A 14,542-nucleotide genomic window follows, 5' to 3' on the forward strand; every position below is an offset into this window, starting at 1 on the left:
GAAAGGAGTGAAAGAAACCTCTAACTACCAGAGAACAGTCCATATAATCCACAGATTCAAAATCTCATATGAATATTTGTTTGGAATCCAAGGCCCAAATTCACATAGCAATATGAAACATTAAACCTGCCTCAACCTTACCTTCCAGTCATCAGGCAAGGCGTTTCAGAGCCTCCTTCTTAGTTTTATCCAGAGACTCAAATCTTTAAAGCATAGAATCAGAGAATCACAGAATCGTAGAATCACTCAGGTTGGAAAAGACCTTAAAGATCATCCACAAGTCCAACCACAACTAAGTCCAACCTAACTCCAACAACCCTCTGCTAAATCACATCCCTGAGCACCACATCCAAACGATTTTTAAACCCATCCATGGATGGTGACTCAACCACCTGCCTGGGGAGCCTATTCCAGTGCTTAACAACCTTTCTGTAAAGAAGTGTTTCCAGATATCCAACCTAAACTTAGCCTGGCACAACTTGAGGTCATTTCCCCTCATCCTGTCACCTGTCACCAGTGAGAAGAGACCAGCCCCGCTCTCACTGTAAGCACCTTATAGATACAGAAAGAGAGCAGTGAGGTCTCCCTCAGCCTCCTTTCCCCAGACTGATCAGCCCCAGTTCTTTCAGCCTCTCCTCATAGGGCACATTCTCCAAGCCCTTCACAAGCCTTGTTTCCCTTTTTTGGACGTGCTCCAGCACCTTCATGTCCTTTCTGTACTGAGGTGCCCAAAACTGAACACAGTACTTGAGGTGAAGTCTCACCAATGCCAAATACAGAGGCAGGATTACTTCCCTAGTCCTGCTCACCACACCATGCCTGATACAAGCCAGGATGCCATAGGCCTTCTTGGCCACCTGAGCACAATGCTGGCTCGTACTCAGCCAATTGTCCATCAGTACACCAAGGTCCCTTTCCATCAGGCAGCTTTCCAGCCACTCCTCCCCAGGCCTGTAGAATTGTCTTGGGGTTGTTGTGACTAAAATGCAGGACGTGACACTTGACCCTTTTGAAACTCATACAATTAAAAAAGCACTTGTCTTAAAGCTACTTGTCTTTCACAGCCAACCTTTCAGAGTCAGACAATCCTTTATGAAGAGACTTGGCAATGATGTTGCACTTTGTCTTTTAAAGCTTTCAGAGCTTACCTTTAAAGCAACCTGGAGCCCTGGGCAAGAGGCACCAATTCTCCATCAAAGGGTTCACTGGCTCTAGGCAGTTTCCTGTTGTCTCATCTGTCACTCTGTGAGCCTCCATGGCCCCCCCTGCATGCACTCTCATCATCTGCCTTTCATCGCACTCCCTCTTGTGTTTCTTACAAGTAGAAATGTAGTATCAGTAACACAGTTGTTTCGAAGTACAGTAAGAAAATTTGCACTTGTTCCCCCCATAGATGTTTGTGATCATGTTTCTCACACTTTCCATGGAGTTTTTCACAATTCACATGTGCTGTCATCCTTAGATAGCACTTTTTTCTTCTTTTTTTAGACTGAGAGGCATTTTCATCATGTCATCCTACAGGATGCTGCTCTATAAACTATAAACCAGATACCCCAAGAAGTGTTCATTGTCTATGTGTACTATTAGAGATATAAGTTCTATCTAACTATGAGATTTGCATAGGTGCCTAGCATACCAATAAAACAGTGCCCACATTTGGCATTTACAGAGTGCTTTTTCCAAGTTACCTTCTTCAACGTGTCTCACAGTTTTTCCCATTGCAAACAAAGAAAAAACAAACATTCAAACCATCACCACCACACTAAAGCCATCTACTAGTTATTCCCCTGAAATATGCTATCTTAAGTAGATATACCAAATGAACTCCTTAATGGAGAATGATTACTAGTTAAGGACTTTTAATAGCCTATTTCCTTAGTGTATGAGCAAAAATTGTATGGTTTGTTGGGCACAGGAATGAAGCTAGAGACAAAATTAAATAGTTGTAAGTTAAAGTTCATCCAGTCTTCCTGGTATGAAAGATATTTCTCTTCTTCCATCCAATGTGAAATTAAAAGTCTGTAAAACTCATTCTTTATTCAGTCCTGTTATTCCACCGGACTTGCTGAATGAAAAAAAGTTTTGATCTGGTCTCCTTCAGTTATGTGACACATCACTTGTCTCAGCAACCCAACTTTCCTTGACATTTCAGGATGACTGTGATGGCAGCAGCCTTTATCACTGACTCAAGTCCTTAACAGAAAATAAATAAATAAATAAATATTTAAAAAACCAAAACAAACAAAAAACCCACAACTGTAGAACTATTGCCTGCTTTTAAAGCAAGGCTCAAGGCTTACTGGGAGAAAAAGAAAGATTTTCATACTAAATATGAGATGTTTCTGATTCCTCTGATGAAATTAATTGTAAATAGGACAAGAATAATTCATTTTTAGAAGAAAACTGCCCAAAATATTGCCCCAGTGTGTGGCAGATGAGCTGCATACTAAAGTCATGTGCTAATATATTCTAATAACAAAGGTACTTCAAAGCTTTAGATGAACAGTTAAAAGCTGCCAAACTGATTTTTTTTTCCAATTGGATGTCACAGATGGTGCATGAAATTCACAGATAAATACTGTTGTTTAACAGCAAAACAGCGATCTTAAAAAAAAAAAAAAAAATCACTTAAAGGGACACTATTTACACCTGCCTTTCAAGAACTTAAATAACACATCCGTGCAAGTTGGTTTAATAAGCACTTAAATTATAATATTTTTATTCATTTTTATTTTGCAGACTCACAGATGATATTTTCCTCTGAGGTATACTTCAAGATTAGCTTGAGACCACCTGTTTGCATAGATTATATATGCCTCACTCTGACCATGGATAGGGCTTCTGGACATATCTAAATCATATTACATGCTCCATTTTGCACTGAACAAAAAACAATTCAGATGCACAAACACAAAATGCTGCATACCCACTTGGCAGATTAAATTTCTTGCTTTTTCCATATTTTTTGCTATACATATTTCTTCTTTGTCTTTCTGTAAGAGAAGTGGTATGACTATGCTGAGGAAGTTCAAAAAACTAAATGGCACATTCAGGTTGGCCCTCTTTATCTCGTTTTGAAAATCACTTTGCATGCAGATGTGTTAAGAAGATATGTAAAGTGCCATATTCTTTATTTTAGCATCATTTCTACCCCGGTACGCATGAGTTAATTCTGACTGTTTCAATTCATTAAACTTTAAGTAAAAGCTGGAATTATTTATTTAGAACCTAAAATTCTTTTTGCATCTCTTTCTTTAAGAACCAGTGAATACAAATTAATTAATGCTTTCCTATAAGTATTTAAATATGACTTGTGCTATTTCCAACAGATCTGGATGACTACTCATTGTATCAAATAAAATCTTCAGTTTAAATTTAAATCATCTACCTTAAGTGACTAACCAAAGAGAAATGGCCAAGGGAAAATTCATACACAAACTTTCAAAAGCAATGACCTAAAAACGTGTCAGCAACCTGCATGTTAACAGAAGACTATGCAGTCTCAACTCAGTGAATTAAATAAATGAATTATACCTCCATATCAGAGTAAAATGCTGGAGTGTTAATTATTTCTAAGGTCGAAAGAGAAAATACACTCATTTTACAAAATACAGACAAATCAAAACTACTCAGCTATGAGTAACAATTTTGCTGTACAGAAGCCAGTCTTAGAAATGACCCTCTGGTTTTCTCGTTTCACGTTATACTTCAGTAAGGTACAGAAGTTACAGCTATAGCTAAGTTACACTTCCAGAGTAGGCTATAAGTCTACCTCATGTTTAGTCCTTTGTAGGCACCTAGCTACCATGCTGGGAAAATATATCACTGATACGTATGTATAAAGAATATCAGCAGGTGTGAAGAAATTTCTGTTGTGCAGATTCAAGCACAATTAATTTGGGTCATTCGAGCACTTATTTAGTTGCATCATCAATCACAATTAATTATTTTCTTAACTTTTAATCGAATTATACTAAAAGGATATAAAGAAGAACAAAAGCTCAAGATGATATGACATTAGTAGCCCAAGAAGACAAAAGGCAAGGGACATGTCTAATGTAGAACAAAAAGGTAAGATTAAAAAGAAATGAACAAGCTTTGAGTAGAGCTCTGTACCTTCATGGACCCTAGTAAGTACCTGATTCTTATGCCATATCTATCTTTCATGAATGTTCTCACAATTTAAAAACCAGGCAACAATCAAGAAGAAATGGATGAATGGGAAAAGCCTTAGAAAATACTACAGAGGGAAAACACACTTGAGTATCAGAGAAGAAATACCAGTGCTTTCATAAATGAAAAGAACCAGAGGAGGAAAAACCGTTAAGATGAACAGTAAAATCCCCCTGAGGACATAGCTGTACTGGTGGTCTGAAATAGTTCATTTTAACAGTCTTGTAACCAGTTGCTCAAGAAAGACCAGTGCCAAAAACTGATGCCCAGAGAGTCACTTGAGAGTATCTTCAAAAGCAAAAATTTGAGTCCCTAAAAATTTGTAGTGTTTCACTCCACAAACCTAGCATAGGCTAGGGTAAAAGAAAATGGAACACATGATTGATCAATGCCAGAAGCAGAGTGGGATACAAGAATCAAAGAAACCCCCAAGAAAGTTATTCGTAGTGTAGCTGGGCAGGAAATCTGATCCCTGACACTTATTCATAATGCCCATATCCTTGTACCGCCCTTACGAGACTTGAAAATGGTGTCTTGTATCAGTAATGTGTACTAATCTTCTTTTTTTCTTCTCTTTTCCATCCCAGGAGGTGAATTAGTTATTCCTCTACTTGTAGAAGACCCTTTAGATATCCCTCCTATTGCTACTCGTGCACCTTTCATTACACTTCCCCCTACCTTTCGCCCCCTCCTCACCATTATTGAGACCACCAAAGATTCCCTGTCCATGACCTCTGAGGCGGGGTTACCTTGCTTGTCGGACCAAGGCAGCGATGGTTGTGATGATGATGGCTTGGTGATATCTGGGTATGGCTCAGGGGAAACCTTTGACTCTAACCTACCCCCTACTGATGATGAAGATTTTTACACCACCTTCTCCTTGGTAACAGATAAGAGTCTTTCCACTTCAATCTTCGAAGGTGGCTACAAAGCACACGCACCCAAGTGGGAATCCAAGGACTTTAGACCTAACAAAGTCTCCGAAACTGGTAGGACTACTACCACGTCTTTGTCCCCTGAGCTGATCCGCTCCACAGCTTCGTCCTCGACTGGGATGGTACCCAAATTGCCAGCCGGCAAAATGAATAACCGTGAGCTCAAACCCCAGCCTGACATAGTCTTGCTTCCGTTGCCCACTGCCTATGAGCTAGACAGCACAAAGCTGAAGAGCCCGCTAATCACTTCCCCCATGTTCCGTAATGTGCCCACAGCAAACCCCACGGAGCCAGGAATCAGACGGGTTCCGGGGGCCTCAGAGGTGGTCCGCGAGTCGAGCAGCACAACGGGGATGGTCGTCGGCATTGTGGCTGCTGCCGCCCTCTGCATCCTCATCCTCCTGTACGCCATGTACAAGTACAGGAACAGGGACGAGGGGTCCTATCAGGTGGACGAGACGCGAAACTACATCAGCAACTCAGCCCAGAGCAACGGCACGCTCATGAAGGAGAAGCAGCAGAGCTCAAAGAGTGGCCACAAGAAACAGAAAAACAAGGACAAAGAGTATTATGTGTAAAAAAGAATACTTATTTATATATAAATATATAAATACTTAATGAGATTTAACTATCAGAATCATTGCAGTGAACGAGATTAGGAGATATCGTTTGTGGGAAAAAGTATTGGGAAAAAAAATATCAGCAGTGACTGTTAATGTCTCAGTCATCACTTGGAGTCAGCAAACTCTGCCCTAATGTATTATAAAGCACACTTAGCGTTCTGGAGATGGCGCATACAGCTCTGCCCTGTTAGTGAACTTGGACGTCTCCAAATCTCCTCCTCCGCTGAACTTTCTGCAAAAGTAGAAGACTTCATGGCTTACTTGTTCCATATCTCCAAGTGAGTCTTTAACAATGTTCGTGATTCCTGACTGTATCAATAATTTTGCAGTTTAGTTATTTAAAAAAAAAAAAAAAAAAGAAAGAAAGAAAAAGAAAAAAATGCAAACATTATTAAACAACAACAAAAAAAATATCTAACAAACTGATCTGGCTGTGTCCAGCACACCTAATTTTTTTGAGATTGGAGGAGGGGAATAAATGATTTTGGAGATTGTTGGATTTTGATTTGGTTTGGTTTCTTGGGTTGTTTTATTTTTGATTTTGTTTACTTTTGGGTGTGGGAGGAAAGGGTTGAGAGGAATGTTGTGGGGGTGGGGAGCATGATATGTGTTGAGAAGAAATCTCGGAAAAAAAATCCATAATAAATAAAGAGAGACTATTGCCATATATGAACTCAAAAGCTACTCATGGTGTTTACTCTGCATATCTGGTTGTGTTGTCTCTAGAAACCGTCGTCTTGCAGTAAGTTATTTGCTAACAATGCAGTGAAAGTATGTGATGGGTGCTGATGAAGAAAATTATGGAGAGCTGGTCCCCTTGGATCTGCCACCAGGATTTGCAAATGAACTGAAGAATAGATGGGTTTGGGTCTGTTCTGATCAGAATCATTGGAATTATTTGAGAATATCACTTAGTATGCGTTAGCACAGCCAAACTACTGTTAAAAGGATTTGAAGATTCAAAAAAAAGGATGCTTAAGAAACAGTTAGTCATTCTGAGCTAAATATACCATGCAAAAATAAAGGAGCCTTCCTCCAGGTTCTAGTTCTGTGACTGACTGCAATGCATGCAAAAAAAATAAAAAATCAGTTTAATAAAGAGATCAGAAAGACACCACTGGAGTTCAACTTGTGATAAGACCCATAAAATGTATGAAAAGTTAACCACTTGTAAAAGAATGCAAAAATGTATAGTTTTTTTTTTTTGACACGAAACTGTTTTTTCATATGTAATACTTTAATTTTGTAGCTTGACATTTCAGATCATGTCTTTCCATTTGCCCTATTCTCTCTTTTCCTTCTCTTTTATATAAAAGAAAATAAAGCTGCTGTGACACACAAAATAATAAAGAAAAAGGAATTTAATAATATTATATATATATACACACAGATATATTTATCATGGTATGTTTGATGGGACGACTGGAACAGAAGTTCTGTTATGGTCTTAATGTGGAATAAGAATGTTCTTGAAGAACAGAGTAAAAAGAAACAGAAAACAAAAGCAAACCGTAAGATGTGAAGAAAGCGTGTGTTTTAGCTTTGTCACAGTTACCTGTGTCAAGAAAAAATACCTGAAAGTTTGTTTACATATTTTACTACTATTTTTTTTGCTAGTATAATTTCTATATGAATACCCTGAAGGTGTATATACTGTTTTATGGTTAAATTGGGAATGTCTTTTGTTTTTAACTGATTTAATTTGGTTGTTTGGTTCCTACATTTTCCCAGTTACTGTGAAAAGGATTACTTACTGTATAGAAAAATAGCCAGGTGGTTTGATGGCCATGCCTGTCACATACAAAAAGAAAAAAGAAAAAAAAAAGAGCAAATGAGGGAGAAAGAGAGAAAACCAACAAAAAACAAGATGGATTGAGAACTCTGAAATATCAGAAATGTACACTTTTTCTGTATACAGATGAAAACTAATCAGCTGTTTAGGTTTAGAAATCTACTCTTGCTGGTGTTCATAAGTCGCATGAATATTTGACTTTGAAGAAGTGTCATCAAATACACACACGCACATGGGAACTTAAATTCAAAGAAACAGCCTTCTCAAACACTTAGAGAAGCCGCTTTCATGTTAACAAATATTTTCAGTGTGTATGTGTGCGTGGTGCGTGTGCGTGAGAGGTTGAGCCTTTTTTTCCTTTTTTATTTTTTATACTAAAAAGAAAAAAAAGACAGGTTTTAAAAAGGTATGAAAGCACGATTTTAGATGATTTAACTGGCCAAAACTATATAGAGTTGATTATATCTTGATGTCTGTAAAAGATTGCTGTTCTTGGAGTCTTGGAGTCTTGTGAAATTATTTCCTTTCTTCCTTTCCTTTTTGCTTTCCTTTTTTAAGTTAAGAGGAAAAAAAACAATTACACTTTCCTTTTTTTGTGTAAGTTTCTATTGGACATTTTTGGGGAACATGTGCATTCCTGTATGTGGGCTTCTACCATATCCCTGTTGCTTTATGAACAATCTTAAGAATTTTTCTTTGAGTTATTGTGATGTTATTGCTTTTTTCACCGTTCTTTTTCTTCCTTTTTGATTCTTTTTCTTTTCTTATTTGCATTTTGTTTAAAGATACGCTTAGCAATAAAATGTTCTTCCCAAAGCCCTGGATGTTGCTGGGTTTTTATTTCCAAAAGACTTATGGGAAATTCCAACCCTTTAAATAGGAAAAGCATTCTCTAATGCAAGTATCCCACGAGTGTCTCATCAATAGATTACAAAATCATGCTTGTTATTCTTTCTTTAATCCAGTGAATCTTAATTCTTTCCTTTACAAGGCATAAATTCAACTTGAGAATAGATTCTACTTCATACCACTCCCAGTCATCACGACACTGTGTAAAAGAATAGTTTTAGAGCAGATCTTATTTCCTCTTTTTTTTTTTTTTTTCGTTCTTGTTCTAACATTTGCATGGGCGAGAATATTCATGCACATACATTTTTCATTCAGCTGCATTCAGTTTCTTTTGTGAATCATATTCTAACATCTTACAGATCCCTCACAAGGCTCTAAATCAGAAGTTCCTGTCTAAACTTCTCTCCATATTTGTCCCTCTCCTAAAATCATAACATTCATTGGTGATGAGTGGTACCTAATATTTGCAGTACTGTAACAGTCGCTTGACATGAGGAAGATCTAGGTGATAATGTAACTACGATATCTTCTCAAATGTTCTGAAAAAAAAAAATTATATTTTTGTCTCAATGTTTTTCTTAAACCTGTTATACTTCACACAACATTATGAAATGTTACGTGAAGGAATTTCAGCCTGAAGTACTCTAGCCCTGTTGCTACAGCCGCTTCTTTTGATTTTCTCTGTAACGTAATGAACATTTTATCACTTGGGCTAAATGAAAGTGTCAGAAATGAGGCTTTATGTTTACATAAAAGCTGTATGCTTATTGTGTAGTTTTGGCTGATCACAAAATCTTAGAATTTTTGAGGATAAAAGGGACAATCTAAGTCAGCTTTGGAGACCCCAGGGACCATGTCCAGTCATGCTTCGAATACTCCCACAGACTCCAGAACCAATTTTAGCCATCTGTTTGGTGTCTGACAGCCCTCACAGTAAGCAAGCTTTTTTGTTGTGTTCAGATGAGATATTTTTTGTATGCACACCCATTTCTTCTTATTCTTTTTCTGGGCACCACAGAAAAGAGCCTGATTAAGCCTTCTTTCTACGTGCAATTTATACACTATTCATATAGGTCCCCTCCCTGAATATTCTCTCCTTCAGGCTGAACAGCTCTATAGACCTCTCCTTGTACAGCAGATGCTCCAATTCCTTATCCATCTTTTTGGCCCTTTGCTGGACTTGCTCCAGTTTCTGGAAAATCTGGAGTAGACAATTACCATACCATGATCTCTCAGCTAGGGATATAGCTCTTTTTTCAAGAACCAAGGCTTGGTAGTTGCTTCTCTCATCATTTCCCTACAGGTAAGCAACATCTTACTTTTTTAAGATCGCTGCATGAGATATTTAGTGTACTCTTCATGAAACTGTTCTGTTTTCTGCAGAGCCTCTTAAGGCCAAATGCTAAAACACTTCATGAAGATTTGAGCACAGAAACACTCAGTTCTTCCTAGTTCCAGTATTACTTCCAGTTCCAGGCTTACTTTGATCCAAGACATGAGAAAATATTCTTCAGAGAGTCTAATCATAGTAATTTAAAAAAACAAATCTCTGCTCCCAAATTCAGTCACTGAGTGTTGCTGACTCCCAGCAAAGGCAAAGACACATGAATTATAATCAATGGACATGATTTGACACTTAAAGCTAAAGCTCTGCATTTTGTTTGTTTGTTTAATTAAACACTTTTTAAAACTATCAGCATGGAGAGAACCTCCAGGATCACAGACTTGTCATATTTCCTGTATGTACAGATAGATAGAATCATTAAGGTTGGAAAAGCCCACTAAGATCATCTAATCCAATCACTGAAGCACCCACCAGTGGTGCTGGCTATATCATATCTTTAAGTTCCACATCCACATTTCTTGAAAACCTCTAGGGATAGAGACACCACCACCTCCCTCTGCAGCCTTTTCTGTATAGCTGTTCCTATTCTATGATGCCAAATCTCTAGATGCTAAGGTTGGTATAGTCCAGAGAAGACTTCACATCAGAACAAACTCCTGCCTCACATTCAAGCTGAGGCAATGAGAAGGAAAGGCTTCCAGCTCTCAGCATCACACAGCCTCCTGGGGAGACCAGAAACTCTAAGAGAAGACTGTTGCCTGGATGGGTTCTGAGATGAAATTTGCCGTGACTGCAATGAAGTAATTCCAACAAGAGCTATCATTATAAATGTAGAAGGTTGGAGCAGGAAGTCTTGCCTTACAAACTATTACTGGAAAACTTTCACTGATGAGGAGCATCAACGTCTGTTGGGCCATTTAAGAAACAAAATTAAAACTTACCTAATTTCACAGAACACTACATCATGATGTTTCATCTCACTCTAGTTTTTCCTCAGATCATGCACACTGCATACTGCAATATTTTCTGTCTCCAAATGTTTCTGATAACCTGTATTCTCTCAAGGGCCTGTTCACATCATGTTTCACTGACCTATACATATGATGCCATTCAAACATATTTTCAGTAAACATTTTAGTCTACAGGGATTTAATGTTCATGGACTATTCACATGGATAACATGAGAGAGGACCAGAGCATGCACACACAAGAGTGTGTGTTGAACTGCATACACCTGAAAAAGGGCTTAAAGGCATTTAAGTGGATAATTCTTACTGAAAACAGGGAAAATCAGCTACACAAATACCTGTAAAAACTGAGGTCATTTCATTTCACTATAATGGTCAGATAATGTCAAACAACTAGTGTTAATTGCTTGGGCTTTTAATGTATGAAATAATATAGGCAAGTGGTGGAGAAGATCTCTGTAAACATATGGTTTACTGTATTACTTCCCACCAAAGCAGGAGACAAATTCAGAGGGCTGAAATTCAGAGGCCTGCTATAACTCTCCTGAACAGAAGTCCACTTCAACACACAAGCAAAGAACTGTATGAGCATGAGTTATGTGCTTGAATTCATTTGAAACTGTGTGATTCCAAACTCCGTACAAAACCAACAGAAACACAAACCCCTACTCCTGCCACCAAGCACAACCTCAAGTCATTCAAAATTTTCATCTGTCACTCCATTAATCTCTTGTCTTATCTGTTCACAGAAGACAACCAGACTATGTTGAGCAACCTCAACATAGAACAGCTGGGAAAAACTAAACATGCTTTTTTCAGTGATTTGTAAGCTAGGCACTATGTCTAACAACTTCAGCTGGAGCACACCAAAAATTAAACTCACTGGGAAAGATATTTAATACAATATCAATATATTTATTAATCCTGCCAAAGACTTAGGTACAGTAGGAAAAAATACTTGGATTTCAAAAGTAGTTACATAAAATGTTAAAATACTGGATAACAAAATGAGACTGATTCACATAATGAAATCAACAATGGAAATGGGAGAAATGAAGGTTCTGAAAATCATCAGACATAATTATATCCAAATGATTTCCTCAGTTCAGATAGTACTTCACAGTTCTCAGTCTTACAGTTTGGCAGAGTAATTTGCAGCAAAAATAAGCAAGTGGTAGTAACAAGAAATCTTTAGTAGAGGGATAGAAAGTGGGAAGATAATTCACAAAGTAAGACGAACTCTTCTGAGGAACAATTTCCAAAAGATTTTTGTAAGAGCAAATGGAAAGGTAGAAAAAGCACCCACATGTAGCATGCAGTCAGGTGCCTACTAAAGCAGTAGGTGAAGACTGGGATTTTGGTTTCATAGAATGGCTTGGGTTGGAAGGGACATCAGTGATCAGCTAGTTCCAACCACCCCACTGTATGCAGAATTACCACCCACTGAATCACGCACTAGATCAAGTTGCCCATAGCCACATCCATCCTGGCCTTGAAGTCCCCAAGGATGGGAAATCCAGAGCTTCTCTGGGTAACTTCTTCCAGTGCCTCACCATCCTATGAGTAAATAATTTTTCACTAGTATCTAATCTAAGTCTTCCCTCTTAGTTCAAAACCATCCCCCTAGTCACTATCCCACTGTGTAAAAGGTCAGTTTCCCTCTTGATCGTAAGTATTGGAAGGCCATAACAAGGTCTTTTCAAAGCCTTCTCTTTTCCAGGCTGAACAAACCCAGCTCCCTCAGCCTGTCTTCATAGGAGAGGCATTCCAGTTCTCTGATCATCTTCATGGCCCTTCTCTGGACCCACACCAACAGTTCCATGACTTTTTTTTATGCTGGGGGCCCTGAACCTGGATGCAGTACTCCAGATGGGGCATCACAAGGGTAGAGCATAGGAGGACAGCCTCCTATGGAGGATCTCCCTCTCATTGCTGGCCATCCCTCTTCTGTTGCAACCCAGGATACAGTAGGCCTTCCAGGCTGCACACTGCAGGCTTATTTTCCAAAGTAAGATATAGGAAGTGTCAGCAAAACTATTGTTTGTGTAATTCAAATCAAGCCCTCTTTGTCCATCTGCATTATAGACTAGACTTTACTTGCATCTTGCATTTGGGTTTTCACCCCAAATCCCAACCTCACCTAGGCATAAAGAACAAGACTCTTTCAGTAGGTGTATTTGCACTCTTTAAGTATTTGATCTTCAACACTTCTGCTGCATCATATAATGCTTAATGGTTTATTCAGTCTTGACTATTTCCAGATTCACAGACATTAATCTACATCCATAGTTACCTTGTGAGTTGTTCCCTGTATCTCCTCTGTGTAAGGGTGGAAAATAAGACAAAATTCCTGCCTGGGGTTATATCTGTAGTTGTAACAAGCTTAGCCCTCAAACCTTCCAGACTCCTGCTCTCTTTACTCGTGTTTCTAAAATGCACTGTCTGTGGTGCTGCCAGAAGTAAAATACACCCAGTCCTCACATTAACTTTAGCTTCTCCAAATAAAGCTCTGGCTGTCAGTTTTCAAAGACTTAGGGCATATAAAAGAAACACAGGAATTTCTAAAAAGACAACAAGCCCTTTTTAAAATAAGAAAGAACCATTTTAGAATGGAAAGTATTGGGTTATCAACTGCTTATTAAAAGCCTACTTATTTTTATATATACACACCAGTAAAACCATATGTATGCGAATTCATTTGAATACCCAAATCAACTTCTATTCTACCAACATTCTTTATGGGCTGCAAATTCCTGCAGAAAATCACTGCCTCAATCTGTAATATTTTGCTATAAACAAGTTTTTAAACCAATTGTGATAACATCAATGACAACACAATATTATTACACATAATTATAGGAATTAAGACTATACATCATACTACAGTTCTTCAAATCCTGGGTCAGTGGAAGTTGAGGTTGATTATCATTCACAATCTGCACTGAAGCACATAGTGTTGCCAAGATTCCAGCTAACAAAGATCTTGTTATCTGGATAAATTGGGTTATAACTATTACAAGCACTTAAAACCTAATATTACTTCCTTTGAAGCTAATGGAAAAACTTTCCTTAAAGTAAACAGAGCACATTCTCATTCCACAATCCTCTGTTTTGTTTTTAAAACGCTGTGGACTTTTTTCACCCCATTTAACTCACAGTGTTCACTAATTTTAAAAAACATTAGCCACACTGTGATCAGGAACAAAAAAAATCACAATGTTCTGCATTGTAAAGATTTATTCAGTAACAAGGAAAATTTTGGAGGGCAGTTTTTACTTCCTAAGACCTTGCTAACACTCTCTCTAGTAAACTGCCAAAAGCCTAGGATTCTCAGTTCACTTGACATTTCTGGGCCCCTCAAAAGGACTAACTTTTAGTGACCATAACGTCAAGATTTCTCCTAAAGATCTATAAATACATATAAAATTATTGTTTTTATAGCTGGTAACACCATGTATTATTACTTTCCCATTGACCTAGTGCCATTCTTCTCAAACAATGGAACAAAATAAACTCTCTGGGTAAATGCAAACCCAGTCCATCAGCTAGGCCACTGCATTAAACATACTGGGCTACTGTAATTAATGTACACATATACATGGAAACTGCTGAATCACAGCCTGAACCTCTGATTGATCACCTGAGGTGAGCAATGAGTCAGTGCTGGGAGCACAGGTGAAAGCAATTCACCTGTGCTGCCAGAAGGGGTAGAGCCTGGCCCCACCTCTCCTAGACCCATTTAAGAGCTGACTACAAGAGGGGAAGGATTACTTTCTGGAGATCTCTCCTCTGGAATTTTACAGTGAGCTCAGGATAAGGGTAAGTACTCCATCTATTCTTTCTTTGGTGTAATAACC

At 38.2% G+C, this 14,542-nt stretch overlaps 1 protein-coding gene across 20 annotated transcripts in view; it reads left to right on the top strand.

Annotated features, from left to right (window-relative positions):
* Nucleotides 1-8,333, top strand: part of NRXN3 (neurexin 3) — a 945,174-nt gene extending 936,841 nt beyond the window's left edge. For 12 of the 20 annotated variants that reach the window (XM_048950081.1, XM_048950082.1, XM_048950085.1 and 9 more), the window contains one exon: nt 5,385-8,333. In XM_048950081.1, the coding sequence (XP_048806038.1) occupies nt 5,385-5,686 (302 nt within the window). In that variant the 3' untranslated portion in view covers nt 5,687-8,333. Of the gene's footprint in view, nt 1-4,760 lie in introns of all 20 variants that reach the window. The other 8 variants (XM_048950079.1, XM_048950080.1, XM_048950084.1 and 5 more) reach the window with 3 other exon arrangements.
* Nucleotides 8,334-14,542: the final 6,209 nt, after the last annotated feature.

The sequence above is a fragment of the Lagopus muta genome, chromosome 6, assembly GCF_023343835.1.
Source record: "Lagopus muta isolate bLagMut1 chromosome 6, bLagMut1 primary, whole genome shotgun sequence".
Classification (NCBI taxonomy): domain Eukaryota; kingdom Metazoa; phylum Chordata; class Aves; order Galliformes; family Phasianidae; genus Lagopus; species Lagopus muta.